This window comes from Trachemys scripta, chromosome 10, assembly GCF_013100865.1.
Source record: "Trachemys scripta elegans isolate TJP31775 chromosome 10, CAS_Tse_1.0, whole genome shotgun sequence".
Lineage (NCBI taxonomy): Eukaryota > Metazoa > Chordata > Testudines > Emydidae > Trachemys > Trachemys scripta.
Window position 1 is genome coordinate 62,996,281 of NC_048307.1, and position 16,713 is coordinate 63,012,993.

At 41.5% G+C, this 16,713-nt stretch overlaps 1 protein-coding gene across 5 annotated transcripts in view; it reads left to right on the forward strand.

Annotated features, from left to right (window-relative positions):
- The window catches only part of MYO5C (myosin VC), a 54,269-nt gene extending 46,819 nt beyond the window's left edge, over positions 1-7,450 (forward strand). For 3 of the 5 annotated variants that reach the window (XM_034782895.1, XM_034782896.1, XM_034782898.1), the window contains 7 exons: positions 791-945; positions 1,039-1,128; positions 2,649-2,799; positions 4,188-4,470; positions 5,586-5,760; positions 6,350-6,430; positions 6,666-7,450. In XM_034782895.1, the coding sequence (XP_034638786.1) occupies positions 791-945; positions 1,039-1,128; positions 2,649-2,799; positions 4,188-4,470; positions 5,586-5,760; positions 6,350-6,430; positions 6,666-6,818 (1,088 nt within the window). In that variant the 3' untranslated portion in view covers positions 6,819-7,450. Of the gene's footprint in view, positions 1-790; positions 946-1,038; positions 1,129-2,648; positions 2,800-4,187; positions 4,471-5,585; positions 5,761-6,349; positions 6,431-6,665 lie in introns of those variants that run through there. The other 2 variants (XM_034782899.1, XR_004647312.1) reach the window with 2 other exon arrangements.
- Positions 7,451-16,713: the final 9,263 nt, after the last annotated feature.

Consider the following 16,713-nt stretch of genomic DNA (forward strand, 5'->3'; position numbering starts at 1 on the left):
GGGCAGGCTCCCTGACTGCCCTTGCCCCACGCTGCTCCTGGAAGCAGCTGGCACCACGACCCTGCGGCCCCTGGGAGATGGGGGGACAGAGGGCTCTGCGTTCTGCCCTTGCCTGCGGGTACCTCCCCTGAACCAACATTTCTATCCTGCAGAAAATTTCATGCTTCTGGAAAAAATCCATTCTCATTCGGAACAAAAAGTTGGACATGTGAAATTTTCTATGAGAGGGGACATTTTGAGAACTGAAATGGAATTTCTCTAAAACATCCTGCTGTCCAGCCATCTCCCTGCCTCCCTTGCCTAACTGTGTGCCAGGGAGCCAGTGCTCCTCGGGCATACCCACCTCCCCTGCAGCCCACCTGGCCACTGCCAATCCTCATCTCCCCCACTGTGGGAAGCTGGGAGTTTATGGAGCACCAGCTCCCCAGCAGCTGGCCGCAGGAGCTGTGGGTGAGGCAGGGAGCTCAGCTTAGAGGCAGCCCACCTGGTGGGTTGCCGGGGAGACAGAAAACCTGGGCTGCCAAGGAGTGGGTGAGCCATGGTGCTGGGAATGATTTTCTGACATTTTGCAGATGGCGAATTCGGCACTGGGAAGTCATTCTGATGGCAGTTTCCTGAACAGCTCTAGTAATTATAAAGGAAAAGAGAATTCATCCACAAACTGGTTAATCAAGAGCGTGGTTAGAAATTAATCCAGTGCTTTTTACCTATTTAAGTAAGACTAGATGGTGATACTACCTTTGTATCTACAATGTGTAATGAACACCCGTTTTGATTCTGCTTTGCTCAGATCTAAAGCCACGTGGAGTGGTAGTAAATATGATTCCGGGCCTCCCAGCTTACATCCTGTTCATGTGTGTGAGATATGCAGATTATCTGAATGATGGTGACATGCTGAAATCTTTCATGAGTATAACCACTAATGGTATCAAACAAGTTATTAAGGTAGGAATATTCCTTGCATATTTTGCTTTATTCCACTATTTTATTGGTTTCCTTGTACATGCACTTACAGGCTTACAACATGTCATTGTTTAGGAACACGCTGAAGATTTTGAGATCTTGTCCTTTTGGCTCTCCAATACATATCATTTTCTTAACTGTTTGAAACAATACAGCGGGGAAGAGGTAGGAATAATTTCATCACTTCACATTTTACATAATTTCACTGAATTTTATAACCAAATGGGGCGAGGGATCATAAGATGGGACCATCTCACCAAAAGGGCCTGAAATTTATATCCTTCTGTACTAGTGATTTTTGACTTGGAGGTGATCCAATAGAGCTTGTCCAAAGGAGCTTAGGAAGATGTTTGAAACACTAACAGTAAACAGTTGTTAAAGCAAGAAGGAAGAAACGGTTACATACTTTGAGTGCCATTTAATCCATTTGCTGCTTAGTTTGATCTTCTGTTTAATTTGAACAGGACCACAGGAGCTCAACTAGTTGTATTTAAAAATAACTTTCACCTTTTCTTTCACTCAACTGTTACTGCTTCAGGCAGACATTGTTGCCATTTGATTAATAAATAAAGTTACAACTCGGAATGAAATCAAAGACACATGGTAGTAAAATAGTCAGTTTCATCTTAAACCAGATGAAGCTGAATTTCACTGCTAGTTTTCGGTTCTTTAAACCCCAAACTCAAAGTAATACTTGATGAATGAGGGATAGAAACGCATATGGTCTGAAACTAAAAGACAGTATTCTCATGAATCCCTACAAAGAGAAAACACCTTTCACTCAACCCAGCTGTAAACACTTCTTTGTACTCTGCAAGCTGCCATACTCTCCCTGGTGGTTATAGTGATAATAGCAAAGTTTGATCAGAAAGGCCTTTGACTGAAATAAAGGCAAAGCAACGTAGAGCAATTCTTTCACAATTTAACTGCAGAATTGGAGGCGTGTTTGAACCCAAAACATGGTTCTGGGTTTGGATCCAAGTTTGCAGCTTTAATTCATCTCTGTAATGAACCAAATGCAAGTCTAAACATTCCAAACTTTGCGAGAGTTTGCATTTCAAAACCCCGAGCTTGAAAGCATTTCAATCCTGGATTTTTCTTCTCATTACAAAGATACAAAATTCAGATGTGGGACTTTGGGTCAGGTTTAAAAATCCTGAGCTGCTGATGTTGTCTGTCAGCTGTTGGAACCTATTATTAACCCTGTTTTTGAAGGCTGAAAACACTGCCGTATTAATATTCATATCAGAGTAATTACATTACAAAGTACAAAATGAGAGCATTTGAAACCATAAAAAATTGAAGAGGCACATTTGAATTTTTCTCTCATACAGTTTAAACAAGAGAGTGATTTTCCTGTAAAGTATCTGACGCTTTCCAAGTAAATGATCTAGCACCTTATCCAAAGCCCACTGAAGTTAATGTGAGTCTTTCCTTTAGCTACACTGGGTTTTTTGATCAGATACCGAATGAGCATTAAGTAGAAAAATGTGTCTATTGATGTCGATGAAATCCATGGGTAGTAGCAGCGTCTCAAGACAGCAGTAACTTAGACCCATTTTGAGAGTCTGGATGCATACACACAGAACTCACTAATGTAGTTCATGTGTAGCACTGTTCAGATCTATTGATAATGATGGCATTAACAGCATTGTCATATTGATACATTTACAACTGTCTTTCAGGAATTCATGAAGCAAAATACTCCACGTCAGAATATGAACTGTTTGAAGCATTTTGATCTTTCAGAATACAGACAAATTCTTAGTGACTTGGCCATTCGTATCTATCACCAATTCATTCTTGTAATGGAGAATAACATTCAGCCAATGATAGGTAAGAAGGAAGAAAATGACCATTGAAAATAAATGCACTAGTAGCTTCTAAGGTATTTGAATAAATCTTATACAGAGACAAAAGACTAGGGGTGAACTATGCCCTAGTGCACATATATACACACACACACACACATACGTATGTGTGTACATATCTAGACATCTGTATACATTGACTGAATAGTCACCAGAAGTTTGAATGTTTTTTTCCCCCTTGCAGCAGTGTTTCTCAGTGTGGGGCATGGCCCCGGAGCACAAAGGGCTAGTTAGGGCAGCCGTGGACGATGTATAAATTGAGTGTTTAGCAACATGTGACAGGTCTGAAGGGGGAGGGGGCTGATTGATTTTATTTTCCTAAAAAGGTGGGTTTCAGATAGGAAATATTTCCTAACATGTTTCTGCTTCTACTTCCATCCTGTCCTTTCCCACCCCACCCCCTCTATTTCTAACCAGCCAAGCCGAAGGCAAGCTATTAAGCATTTCTGTATTGCTGTTTTCACTAGACATTTTACAGTGGCATTTTTCTAATTATTCATGATAGTGTGACAGTAGTTTTTGTTTTAGTTTTCCCGAATTACCTCACACTAAGGCTATGTCTACATTACGCACCACTGGTGTCGTCACGTGGAGTACATGTAGCTATTTGCTGCAGTGAAAAACAGGCCGCATGCATGCTGCAGCGTGTAGCTACACACATCAGAGAGAGGCTCTAGCAGAGGGGAGGCAGCAGAGAGAGGCTTCAGCAGCTCCCCACTGCCAGAGCCTTTCCTCGCTGCCTCCCCCCTGCCAGAGTCTTTCCCCCTCTAGCTGAGGGGAGGCTGCAGAGAAGGGCTGCGGCAGCAGGACACTACATTTCTAAAAATAGCAGCATAGACAGGCGGGCACAGCTTGGACAAGTCGAGATGATGTAAGATACGTACTCACATACATACCAGCACCCTTCCAGCGTGTCTTTACTCTACTTATCGAAACCGTGCCTCACCGGCTGTACTGCTATTTATACTTATGCTGGGGGGCTATGCAGGAGTGTACGCTAGACACCGCCAAAAGAAGCAGGAGTGTAGATCTACCCAAAAGGTCTAACAATGCTAATCTTGTTTGATGTGGTGCAAGGAATGGCTTCCTTCATCTACAGTGTTCCCCTTCTCCCTTTTGGGCTACCGTACTGAGCTGCCACATAAAGATGAGGTTCTTGAAATCTAGCCTGAAAGCACACACAATTTTCACATGCAAACCCCTGTCCTCCTTTATTACTGGAGTAATGAGAAACTGCAGTTTAAAAACTTTCAACGATACAGCTTGAAAATATTTGTTCCAAAACCAAATAACCATATTAAAAGGACCCTACATGTTGTTGCTGTTACAAATGATTTCCTCTTGCCTTTTCAGTACCAGGTATGCTTGAACATGAAAGTCTCCAAGGAATTTCTGGCATGAAACCTACAGGATTCCGTAAACGTTCTTCTAGTATAGACGACACCGATACCTACACAATGACCTCCATCCTGCAACAGCTCAGCTATTTTTATAGCACCATGTGCCAGAATGGCTTGGACACAGAGCTTCTAAAGCAGGCAGTGAAGCAGCTTTTCTTTCTGATTGGAGCTGTCACCCTTAATAGTCTTTTCCTCCGCAAGGACATGTGCTCTTGTAGGAAAGGAATGCAGATAAGGTAAAGCCAATCAAGATTCAGCAAGCAGTTTTTTGAGAGAGGGGATTTTTTAACTTACTGTAGTTCTATCACTTGTGCCATTGGATACACTGTGAACATTCCGTGGTGATTATTTTTGTCCCTCTGGTTTGAAAAGGTAGATTTTAACTTTTCTGTGAATTCGTTTGCTGATCCTAGCATACTCCATGGTACAGTGCTTATCACAAGTGTACTTTACATGTAACATTAGTAGAGGGATACACAGTACCGTCTGGAGGGGCAGAGACTCAGAAGCCCCTGAGCATTCTGGAGCATTTATTGTCCCCTTTAACCTGCAACACGTCTATGGCTCTTGCCATGCTAATTTACACACACAGGCACTGTATAGTGGATTTCACTGGGGAGAGCAGATACAACATTCCCTGATGGGCAGAATTGCTGAATTATCTTCCCACCCTTAATGATGAGACCAGAATCAGGTGCAAATCCAGCAGGGGATTGGCTGAGGGCTCCTCTTCCTTTTGCCCGTATGTGGATCAGGAGGAGAATATGCTCCTAAATCATTGCAAAAGATACACAGTTCAGTTACATCCCATTAGACAGTCTGGAGACAGAGCTGTAAGAAAATCAATAGATAAAGCCTACAGGCCTTAAATCATCCGGGAAAGTGGCAATGGGAGACAGGGGCTTTCACCTATAGGTCATCAATTATGAGAATCTGGTCCAGGCTGGGAATGTGCAAAAGTTGCTATCATCTCCTAGCTCTCTTGAGGATGCTGTGAACGCGTATTTTTAAAGGAATAGCAGTATTTAACACAATCCCATGTAATGCTGCCACATCCTACTAATGTATGAAACTGACTAAGGCCTTTGTATAAACAACAAAGAAACTGTCATTGTCCAAAGTTTGTGAAATACGAAGTGTGAACAGGATAAAATGATGAAAGGGAAATCAGATTTTTAAATTAGTCAGTTTTAATAATCTAAGGGGGGGTGTTTTCGAAAGATATTTTTTGCTTAATATGAATTTTAAACTGACAGTGTTTCTTTAATGACATTCATTTGCAGATTGCTTTATTATTACTAGTGTGTGAGGGGAAACTGACATTGCTATGCTTGTGTTTGATTTAACCCAGATGTAATATCAGCTACTTAGAAGAATGGCTTAAAGAAAAGAATCTGCAGAGCAGTTCTGCCAAGGAAACTTTGGAACCTCTCTCTCAGGCAGCCTGGCTCCTTCAGGTCAAAAAGATCACAGACGATGATGCCAAGGAGATATATGAACACTGTACATCCCTGTCTGCTGTACAGGTAATAAACTCTGTCATTTTCTGTTGGCAGCACCAATTGCAGAATCTTATAATTCATGTGTGAAATAATCCTGGCTGCAGACGGTGATCAGCATCCCACTTTTATAGGCAGCATCCTTCCTGCCAAATGTTCCAACCCAGGCCTCCCCAGCTGTAATGTTTGATTCTCGGATTCCTTTGTTTGTATTTTCTACTTTTCTGGCTTGGATGCCTATCTGCCCTGTTCCGTCTGGGTCCTGCTCCAGACCTGTCCTCTTCTCTATTCTCCAGTATCATTTCCTTTATCTGTCCCAAAACTTTTTTTTCCCCCTTAATGGGTTTCCTTTAATCAGTTCAGCCATTTCCACCATCTACCCACTTCACCCTTCTCCTCTCTGATACGTTTGGGGATGAGCCTAGGCAATTATCACATACAGAATCACTCACTAGTTTGCCAGTTAATAATCTACCTCCTTACAGTACAATTGCTTACAATGCCCTCAGTCGGTTAGATATGGATGGGGGCATAATTTTAATGCCTCTTCCTTTCAAACGGTTCCTTTTTTCTGGCATGGGTTACAATTCTTAAAAGTCTTTTATCATTTATGCAGATAGTAAAGATCCTTAATTCATACACTCCTATAGATGATTTTGAGAAAAGAGTGTCCCCATCGTTCGTTCGCAAAGTCCAGGTAAGAGCCTTACGTTATTTTCACACACACATTCAAGTTACGATATTTTGCACACACTCTTTACAATGGTACGTGTTCATACTTGGCTTTTAAATTCAAACCAGAACAAAAGTTACTGCTCTTCTGTACCCTTTGGGACTGACAAAAAAAAGTCATTAGAATAATGGGAAAGCAAGCCTTTTCGGGTTTTACCACTTCGTATCTTCTTGACAGTAAATCTTTGTTCTATTTGCAGGCTATGCTCAACAATCGAGAGGATATTCCACAATTGATGCTAGATACCAAATATCTCTTTCAAGTGACATTTCCTTACACCCCATCTCCACATGCCTTGGAAATTATACAAATTCCCAGCAGTTTCAAACTTGGCTTTCTCACAAGAGTGTAATACAAAAATAAAAAGGATTTGCCACCCTGTCCTCAAAGACTAAATGAACAGCAAACTTTTATGGCTCATTGCCCCACAACTGGGATATAGTGCAGTGGCTTACTATGGAATATACTTTTAAAAACTACTTTGGAATCAGGACATCAGCAGTAGGAATAAAGCATATGCCAGCCTACAAAAACCCCTCCTTTAATTTCTTAGAATTGTCCATTCGCCACTGCATTTTACAAAGGGCGATACTATATCCAGCAGCTATGCACTTTACAGTTTTGGAGCCCTACGAAGAAAGTTTGTTTGAGACAAATTTGTATTGGTGCTCCATGTTCTTTGACAGATCACCAGTAAGGGAACAACATGCTCGATCTCTCTCCTGGGGTAACAACTACTATGTTATAATCTGTCATGGTGCTGTTTTCTCTCACATGTGAGATGTTTTCCCTAGGAATTCCTCTCACTGGCTTGATATGATGGATTTATTTTGCAGCAGTCTTCACCCAGTTAGATTTCCTGTGGAATTCATTATTCCATCTGTGAAGGGAGTCTAACAACAAACAAGAATAAAATTACTGTTTTGTGCCCGCAGAAGAGTGGAGCAATAGAAAATGGAAGGCCTTCCTACAGTAGGTTAAAAAGCCAATGCAAATTACTACACCGTCCGTGGGGACAGCTCTGATGTCAGTATGAGGGAGAGAAGTGCTTCTGCAGACCCATGTTGGCCTTTTCATATGCGTGCTGACTTGCTCACTCAGACATTATAGTTCAGGCAGAGGAGACCATATCAGCATCCATTTAAAGTAGAGTTGGGGCTGAGACACTTAATTTGGAGGCAGAGTTCAGTTCCCCTTTGCAAAATTCAGGGGTATTCAAGTCTGGGGTTTTGGTTCAGCCCATTACAGTGATAAAGCCAGCTGTAAAATTGGGATCAAAATCCAGGTTTGCATTTTAAACTTTTGTTCCTTCCAAGGGGGATGGGTTTAGGGTTGGACTTGGACCCATCTCTAGTGTCCTGTAATTGCAAAACACCTAGAGAGCCCATTCACCTCCCCCCGTCTTTATTTTTTGTTGTTGTTGATGATCAGGTGCTAAGAATACAAACAGGTTGGTGGAGACTGTTGCATTTCGAGCAGTGACATTTAATAGTCTGCAGGTGATTTAGGAAAAATAACAATTGAGTTTAATACGAGCATAATTAGACTGCAGGTCATGGAAAGAATATTTCAAGCTTCTGCAGAACATCCTGCGTGTTCCACCTTTTAAAACTCAACCAAGGGAACACCAGCGTATCTTATTTGTACAGCTCATCACTCTGGGAGATGTTCACTTGCCACAGTGATGGGTGTGTAGGAGAACCTGGATAGACGGACAAGGGCCCAATCCTGCCAGCACTTATTACAGAGGGTTGTGTTCACCACAGATGATAAGTCAGTGGGACTGCACCCAGTAGTAACTGTTTGCAGCAGTGGCTCTAAGATGACCTGCAAAGCATTTGTACAAATTTGAGGAGAGGTGAGGGGGGTGGTTATTTTGTTTTTAAACTTTCTTCAAGGGAAAAGGGTGACACGACCTGAGGTGAGGAGGAAGCCGCTAAGAGGGAATAGTTTGGGGGGAAATCTTCTGCCCCAGCTCCAGACTGGTGAGGAGGAGGGGGATGGGGAATAACCCTACACTCAGACAAGGGTTAGGCATTGAAGGGAAGCTGAGTGTGCAAGAAGACAATACCTGCAGCTGTACTACTAGCCCCCTGGCCAGCTCCTTGTGCATGTGCCTACTACTCTGAGAGTAGTGACTGAATGCAGCTCCCCTGGTATGGCTGTGCTCACAGATGCAACCTAAGGTGCCACCAGACTCTTTGTTGTTTTCCTAATTTCTTAGTATTTGTTCATATTTATTTCATTTAGGCAGTACGCTCCTTGTGGGCAGGGACCTTGTCTCCTCTGCCCTGTGCAGCATCACACCCACAGCCAGCACACAACAAATAATATGTAATAATTTATTTAATAGTGTACCCTGTAAAAATGATTGAAGTAATGGCACTCAGACACCATGGTCATGGGTGACCTTATAAAAACCTAGACAGATAATGATGTTTTACTAGTCAGTGTATTAGAACTTATTAGTGTATTAAAAGTGAACTCTGTAGTAAGTAAGGCATAGAACTCTGTGGTCTAGGACCAGTTTGAGTTGCATTGATATATTTAAGTACTTTTTAACTTAATTCCGTTAATTTAAACATTACCCATATGAAGAAATGACAAAATATTTTTGTAATGTTTTGCTACAGTATTTCTGCACTTTGTTAATTTTGCATAACTGCATATGTGAATTTAAAAATGGAACCACCTCTGATAGTTACTAATATGAATAGTAATATATGCAAAGCACATAGAGCAAGAATGGTGTATATATTCTTTAAAAACATTAAAAAAAAAAAAGTATACACAGTATCCTAAGCATGTAGGTAGGCTAACATTTTCCACATGTTAAATATCTTTTAAATCACTTTGAAATCATTTAAGTTTTGTAATAAAGATATTTTATGTTTTAGTATTAAAATGTAGGAAAGAAGTCACTTGAAATTATGTAAGGCTTGGTGGCTATGGTAGGTCATGTATTAAACCATTAAGTCTCCATTTAGGTATTACATCAATCACTGTGACTGCAGCATAGCATATTTCAATATCTGATATTTGTGGTGTCCCTGATTGCTAATTAATTTCTGTAATAAATATTATTATGGTAACAGACTAGTTTGGTTGCTGTAACCTACATACTTTTTTTTTTAAGAGTTATAAAGAGTATCTGAAGCCATATGCATATCGTATACTGACTTCTGCCTGTGTAAAATCTTAACCCACTCTTATATTCACATAGCAGATATGCTATTCAAGACACATACATCTGTAGGTGAAAAGCATTCAGTCATTTTACAGGGAGGAAATGTGGCAATTTGGTGTTAAACTGTTTCTCCCAGACTTAGGAGTGAAAAAAAAACGGCTAACACTATGTACAACAAGAAGAAAATCTTGATTGATTGATTTATTGAGAGGAAGGATCTATGTCTAAGAATGAGAAAGAAGGCAGAAATAATAGCCTCATGGTGGGTAATACTACTCTGCTCTTAGGGACTGCCCCCTTCTCTGTTGGTATGAATGGCAACACTCCCAGTGGGCTCAGTGGATACAAATTCAAGCACTTACATGCTTACTGTATGTAGTTACACAGTTACATTGTCCTCTGGAATTCTTTTTGCATCCTGTCTCCTTTTAATTTCCAGGCTCCTGCCTACATCAATGAGTTGGTCTCCTTTCCCATTTCTCCTCCACCACTCCTTGTCTTAATTATCATTAAAAGTTTGAGGGGAAATATATGGAGAATTTACAGTGGCAACCTGGCATCTGCAGTGGTTGGAAAGATACTATGCAGCCATTCACACAGTCAGTTCTTTTGAACTTTAACATTTGGAAACTAAAATACTGGCAACTACAGGAAGCAGAGAGGACAAAACCTGGTGTGTTTAAAAGGTAGGATCCTACGCTTACCTTGTTCCTTAGTCTGAATCCCCATGGACGTCAGTGGGGAGTTTTGTCCAGAGATTTGTGGGTAAAACCTCTAGCCCTTGGAACATTGGCTGAACTAAGATAGTACAGTAGGAAACTGGAAGCTCAGCTTTAATACCCCTCTAAGCAGATGATTAGTATTACAGTTGCCCTTCTACACTTCCAGTTACACGCAGCTTATTTACTCCTCTTCTGAAGTGTCCAGTGTTTGTCCTGTGAACGGTAGGTAATTTTCTATCTTCCTTTGCAACATTTAGCATACAATAGCTGCTCTGCAAGTATCAAATGGGTAATGTGTATTTCACCAGGTCACCCTTTTTAAACAGCTACCACAAATGTTTGATGACATAATAGGGCTGAAAAATCTCAGGCCAAGGTGCAGCAGGATGTTTGAAGTTGGAATCTTTTCAGCCAGCTCTGTTTAAACGGTAGGGAAATAACTATCGCAAAGGGCACTATATTTGCAAATTAGTTTATCAGAATGTCAAATATCAGATGAGGTCCTGATACCAATATCTGATACTAATTCTTAATTAACTGGGAATTTTATTAGCTTTTCTCATCCATTATACTGTATATTGTATAGTAGTTATTGAAGTGACAGTGACATCGGGCCTGATTCATCCTTGATGCATAACCCCCTTGAATTCATGAGAGTTTCACTAAGGATGAATGCTGCCTATTTTATGTTCAAAGCTTTTGCTTCATTACATTTTGTGTGCGTGTAATAAATATCTGTCTCTTTAACACCAGTGGTTTTATTTTGTTCAGCATTTGTGACTGTAGAATGTTAACATACTTTCATATTACACTACTCCTGAAGGGAAAGCTTTTCTATCAAAACCTGATATAACCCCCAGTGCTTTCAAACCTGGGTGCCTACATTTAGGCAGCTAAATCCATGTTAGGGCACCTACCCAAAGTGGCCCAATTGTCATAGATGCTTTGCAACAGCAGCTCCTATTGCCCTCATCGGGGACTGCTAATACTCAGTACCCTTGAATAACAGGATACGTTGATTTAAATGTCTAGCTTTAGGCACCCATGTTTGAATATTTTGGCAACAGTTCTTTGATCTCCAGTATAATGAGTAGTATAATCACCATAGGGTTGATTCTGCCAGCCATTACTCACATGAGTAGTCCCACTAATGGCAATGGATACTTGCATGAGAGAAACTACTTGTGTGAGTGACAGGCTGCAGCATCAGCCCCAGTGTTCATAAAATATTAAATTAAGAACCTCCCTTTAATGCCACCTAAGATGTTCGTTTTCATTAAATGGGGGGAAATAAGCCCATTTGAATTCATGTATTTGGTTCAAAGTTGACCAAACTGCAAGATCATCATGTCATGCATTTTAGATCATGTATGGGCTGGTTTCTGCCCTTTTTACACACTTTGGGTGAAATCCTGGCCCCGATGAAGTCAATGGCAAAACTCCCATTGAATGCAGTGGGGCCAGGATTTCACCCATTGGGTGTTAATATCTTACTCCTCTGGTGGCCCCACTGAAATGAATGGAACTGCTTCAGGAGAAAAGTGCAACTCAATCTGAGCATGAGTGGCAGGATCAGGCCCTAAATATAAGAGGGTGTTTTTTTTAATGCAAAATGAAACTAGCAAAACGTGAGTTCACTTTCTTAGTCATATTTTGCTTTGCCCTTGTAAAACATTGTAATGGTAATCAACACTAATCTCATTGTGTCACATCTGTGTAACATTTTTTTGTTATTTTTTCACAGAATATTGAATCAGGTCTTTTTTTACTTGCCTACATTTTTCAATACATTATTTTACATGAGAATGTTCTATGCATTTGTCTCATTTTCCTGCCTTTAAAGCAGTAATTTTTCACTCCCTGTTGAAGATGGGGAAAGTTCTTTAAACGCCTTCAGTCACAGCAATGACTCTGGCTCCATGAACAAAAAAATGGGTTCAAAATGTTCCAGCATCCTGAAATGCCAATTTCTGTTCAAACCATCTCATTGTTACTCCTATTTTGTACAGCTAGTAAAAGCATTTGGGACCTTTTCAGTTTTGAAAATGGTCATGAATAGGACAGACTGCTTAAAATATATGGTGGAAAAACAATCAATGTTGGTAAAGGCTGGGCCCTTCTGAAGCTTAATCCATTGTTACATGTTATTTGATTATTAAGGTTCTGTTGCCATTACGTAAACCAGAACCCAGAATAAGACATTACAAATAGAAAAAATATTCCATGCACTATAACAAAAGGGTGCTGCTATTTGTTTCCTCATAAAAATACCATTTCAGGGCATGTGCTAGTGACAGTTTATCAAGCTTTAGAGATAAGCTGCTGAGAGCTTATCCAGCCTACAGCTGTCTATATATTGTCTAAGATCCATTAGCTACTGGGAGGATACGGGAAAGGTTTGTCATGTGACTGTAATGCACTCCCTCTTTCTCCTCTCTCTCTTTCAGGTCTGTCCCACAGCAAAGATGTGTGACCAGACCTTTTTGGCAATTGTGTTTGGTCCTTGTGACAAGTGCTCCAAAGAGAAACCCCTCAGGGGAATTTACATCAAATCAGAACAACTCAACTACTGTTCGTTATGTGTGGAAATGGTATGTTACAGCCTTTGCCAGAGAGAACACAAAAGTAAATAATGTGAAAATTTGGGGTCAGATGTGTTCAGTTAGACATTAGTGGGCTATGAAACCATGAGACCCAGTCCTCAGCTACAGCTGGGAAGCACCTGATGGAATTCTGAGGGGGTGGGGCAAAGACAACTTTTCGCTCCCTGTTGGAAAGCAGCAATCTGCTTTTTCACATATATGGTAAAAGATCACACACACTAACTCCGCAAGTAAAATGTGCCAGACCAAATTCAGCCCTGGTGTAACCATGCACAACTCCACTGAGGTCAGTGGAATTACATCAGACCTCAGTTTTGCCCATTAGCCTTAAAAAATAAACACTGGATGAAACCCCATGAGGTTTTTGTAAGTAGCTGTTTCATAAGAGACCAGCAGATACGACTTTCTTAGCCTACCACAGTGAACCTGAATGTGATCCACAACCTGCCTGAACTTCGACATGCTCTATAGCCAGACTGCTCTGTACAAGGATCATTTCATTTCTCACAAGCTAGGCAGGTGTGGGTGAGTTCAGTACTTGGATGCAGGGCCGGCTTTAGGAAGTGCGGGGCCCGATTCGAACAGTTTTGAAGGGGCCCCGGCAGGGATGACTGAAAAAAAAAAAAAAACACGTAAAAAACACGTGGGGCTTGTACTCACCGGGCGGCACTCCTAGTCTTCGGCGGTGGGTCCTTCACTCGCTCCGGGTCTTCGGTGGCACTGAAGGACCTGCCGCCGAAGTGCTGCCAAAGACCCAGAGCGAGTGAAGGACCCGTCGCTGAAGTGCCGCCGAAGACCCGGAGCGCTGCCGGGTGAGTAAAAATTAAAAAGGAGCCTCTAGCCAGGGAAGGGATTCTCGGCCACTTGCCCCCACCCCAGCGACCCTGCCACTGGGCGTGGGGCCCTCTTAGGCGCGGGGCCCAATTCGGGGGAATTGGTGGAATTGGCCTAGAGCCGGCCCTGCTTGGATGGAGGCCTGACAAGGAACACCTAGGTGTTGGTGTTGGAGAATTTATAGGTGGCTCTTCCTTCCCTCTGAGTTAATTGTGAATCAATGTCCTAGTGTTGTAGTAAAGAGCACTGTGCAGTCAGAAGGTCCTGTCTTCTGGATAAACCACAAAAATGAGGCTATGAACACAGCTGGCCAGTAAGGAGCCAGTTTACATCCCTATTCTTACCAAAAGGGTACTGTCACACTGGTGTCCTGGCCAAGTTCCATATTGGGTCATTATGTTCTGCCTATCTGAATTCCCCATGTAGTATTCATTGGAGAAAGTATTCTTCTTTGCTTCCTACCCTGAACTTGTGTTGTGTTATTGAGCAATGTCATGTTGCTGCAGTTCAGCGGTGGGTACAAAGATCCTCACGAGAATGTTGCGAGGCTTCGTTTGCTGTGTTTATAAAGCACTGTCCGAGCTTTGGCGGAGAGTGAGAATGCTGAAATAGCAGCTGTGTATGATGCAGTGAGCAAAGCTTATCTACTGAAACCTTGCACGTTCTATTACATTCAAACCGACGAGGAATATGTTTAGATATAATGGCTATAAAACAAAAGACCTCTCCCTCTATCCATTTGCTTCTCTTGACTTTGAATATGCCCCTTTATCTGGGTCCTACTTGGCCAACAGTGGGTAAATATCAGTTTACTCAATTGGTTTTTCTACGGAGTTGATAAACCTCTGCTGAAATTGCAGTAAGAGACTGTTTTCCATATTAAGACTCTTGCAGCTTTCTCTCTGCTGCTCATACTGTAGAAGGCAGAATCTTAGGCTACATCTACACTACAGGGGGGAGTCGATTTAAGATACGCAAATTCAGCTACGTGAATAGCGTAGCTGAATTCGACGTATTGCAGCCGACTTACCCCGCTGTGAGGACGGCGGCAAAATCGACCTCTGCGGCTTCCCGTCAACGGCGCTTACTCCCACCTCCGCTGGTGGAGTAAGAGCGTCGATTCAGGGATCGATTGTCACGTCCCAACGGGACGTGATAAATCGATCCCCGAGAGGTCGATTTCTACCCACCGATTCAGGCGGATAGTGTAGACCCAGCCTTACTGTTTGGAATTAGGACATAAGAGTCTATTAAGTGGAAGCAAACTAATGCTTAAGGAAGAATTGCCTCAGTACATTCATTCCTCATAACACAGGGTACATTAGGCTCCCTATTAAAATTGGAGAATGATCACTGGCAACAGCACCAGGGCTTGCTGTGTCTTGCTTGTGCATATTTATTTTGCGATAAAGGCTTTCATATCAATAATGGGCATTTCTATAGCTCTTTGCATCTTCTAACTTCTGTACAAGCATTAACTAATGAGCTAAGGGGAAATGTAGGTTCACGGACAGGGAAGCTTAGCTACAAACTGATGATGGGTCTGATTTTTAAAATTGCCTGCATGCTTTTGTACGTGAAAATATGCACAAGCATTTAATTGTGCAATGCTACTTAGCAATGTATTTTTCATGACTGTACAGAAATCAGTAATTTGTGGGCATAACTGGCTAGTTAGTTTCATGTCTTTGGTTAATTCCATATGCAATTACCAGATTTCCATATCCAAACAGTTAATTACAGATACAAATATAGGACTCAATTGCTCACATGGAATTTTAAAAATCAAGTCCTTTGTGATTCTTCCAAAGCTATGCCAGTCAGTGGCAGATGTGGGATTATAGAATTTTGGAATTCCTGGTTCCCAGTCATGTGTTCAGTCCATTAGGCCAACTGGCTTTTATGCTAGATCACCCTTTATCTCTGAGGTCTTTCTTTACCAATCTAGTTTTGGGATTTATGGTGAGCACAAGATGCCCAAAAGGGACCGTGCATCATGTTTTTGTTTTTTCACTCTTGTAGGATAATTCTATATCCAATCATTCTTATTGTTCATCATGACAACTATTCAGAGTGAGCAGCTGGCCAAACTATTTCATGATAGAGGTACAAGTCACGGTTCCATTGTTGAGTACAAACCCAGGAAGATCAGAGTTAAGGTTAAAGAAAGCAAAAAATGGTGAAGTATGGAAGTGAGTAGTTAAGGCACCCAAACAACCTTAACACCAAGTAGTAGTGGCACCATGAAGGGGAAAATAAATGAAAAATTCTAATGTCTTTAAAATCAGTTTAATCTGATCTGTGGCTATAAACACTACTTAGCACTAACCATAATTGTATAATTATTGCATGGCATTACTACTGAGTGAAGCTGAGTTTGTTTGGATATTTTTACTGTACACTTCCAGACCTTATTATGTTTGGATTTCTTTTGCGTTTAACCTTAACTCTGAATTTCCTGGACTTGTAATGCTTGTTTGGGGAATACTTACCACATCCCTGTAATGTTTATACCCTTAAGTTACTGATATGTACCCAGCCTCAACTCCAGTGGTTTTCTTCTGGCATTATAAAAACAATAGTACTTTGCACTTATATAGTCACTTAGATTCATACAGTACTTTGAGAACTTTGGATCAATCAGTCTCTGCATTTTACAGCTAAGGGTACATCTACACTACAGCGGGGAGTCGATTTAAGATACGCAAATTCAGCTACGTGAATAGCGTAGCTGAATTCGACGTATTACAGCCGACTTACCCCGTTGTGAGGACGGCGGCAAAATCGACTTCTGCCGCTTTTTGTCGGCGGCGCTTACTACCACCTCCGCTGGTGGAGTTAGAGCGCCGGTTCGGGGATCGATTGTCGCGTCCCGACGGGACGCGATAAATCGATCCCCGA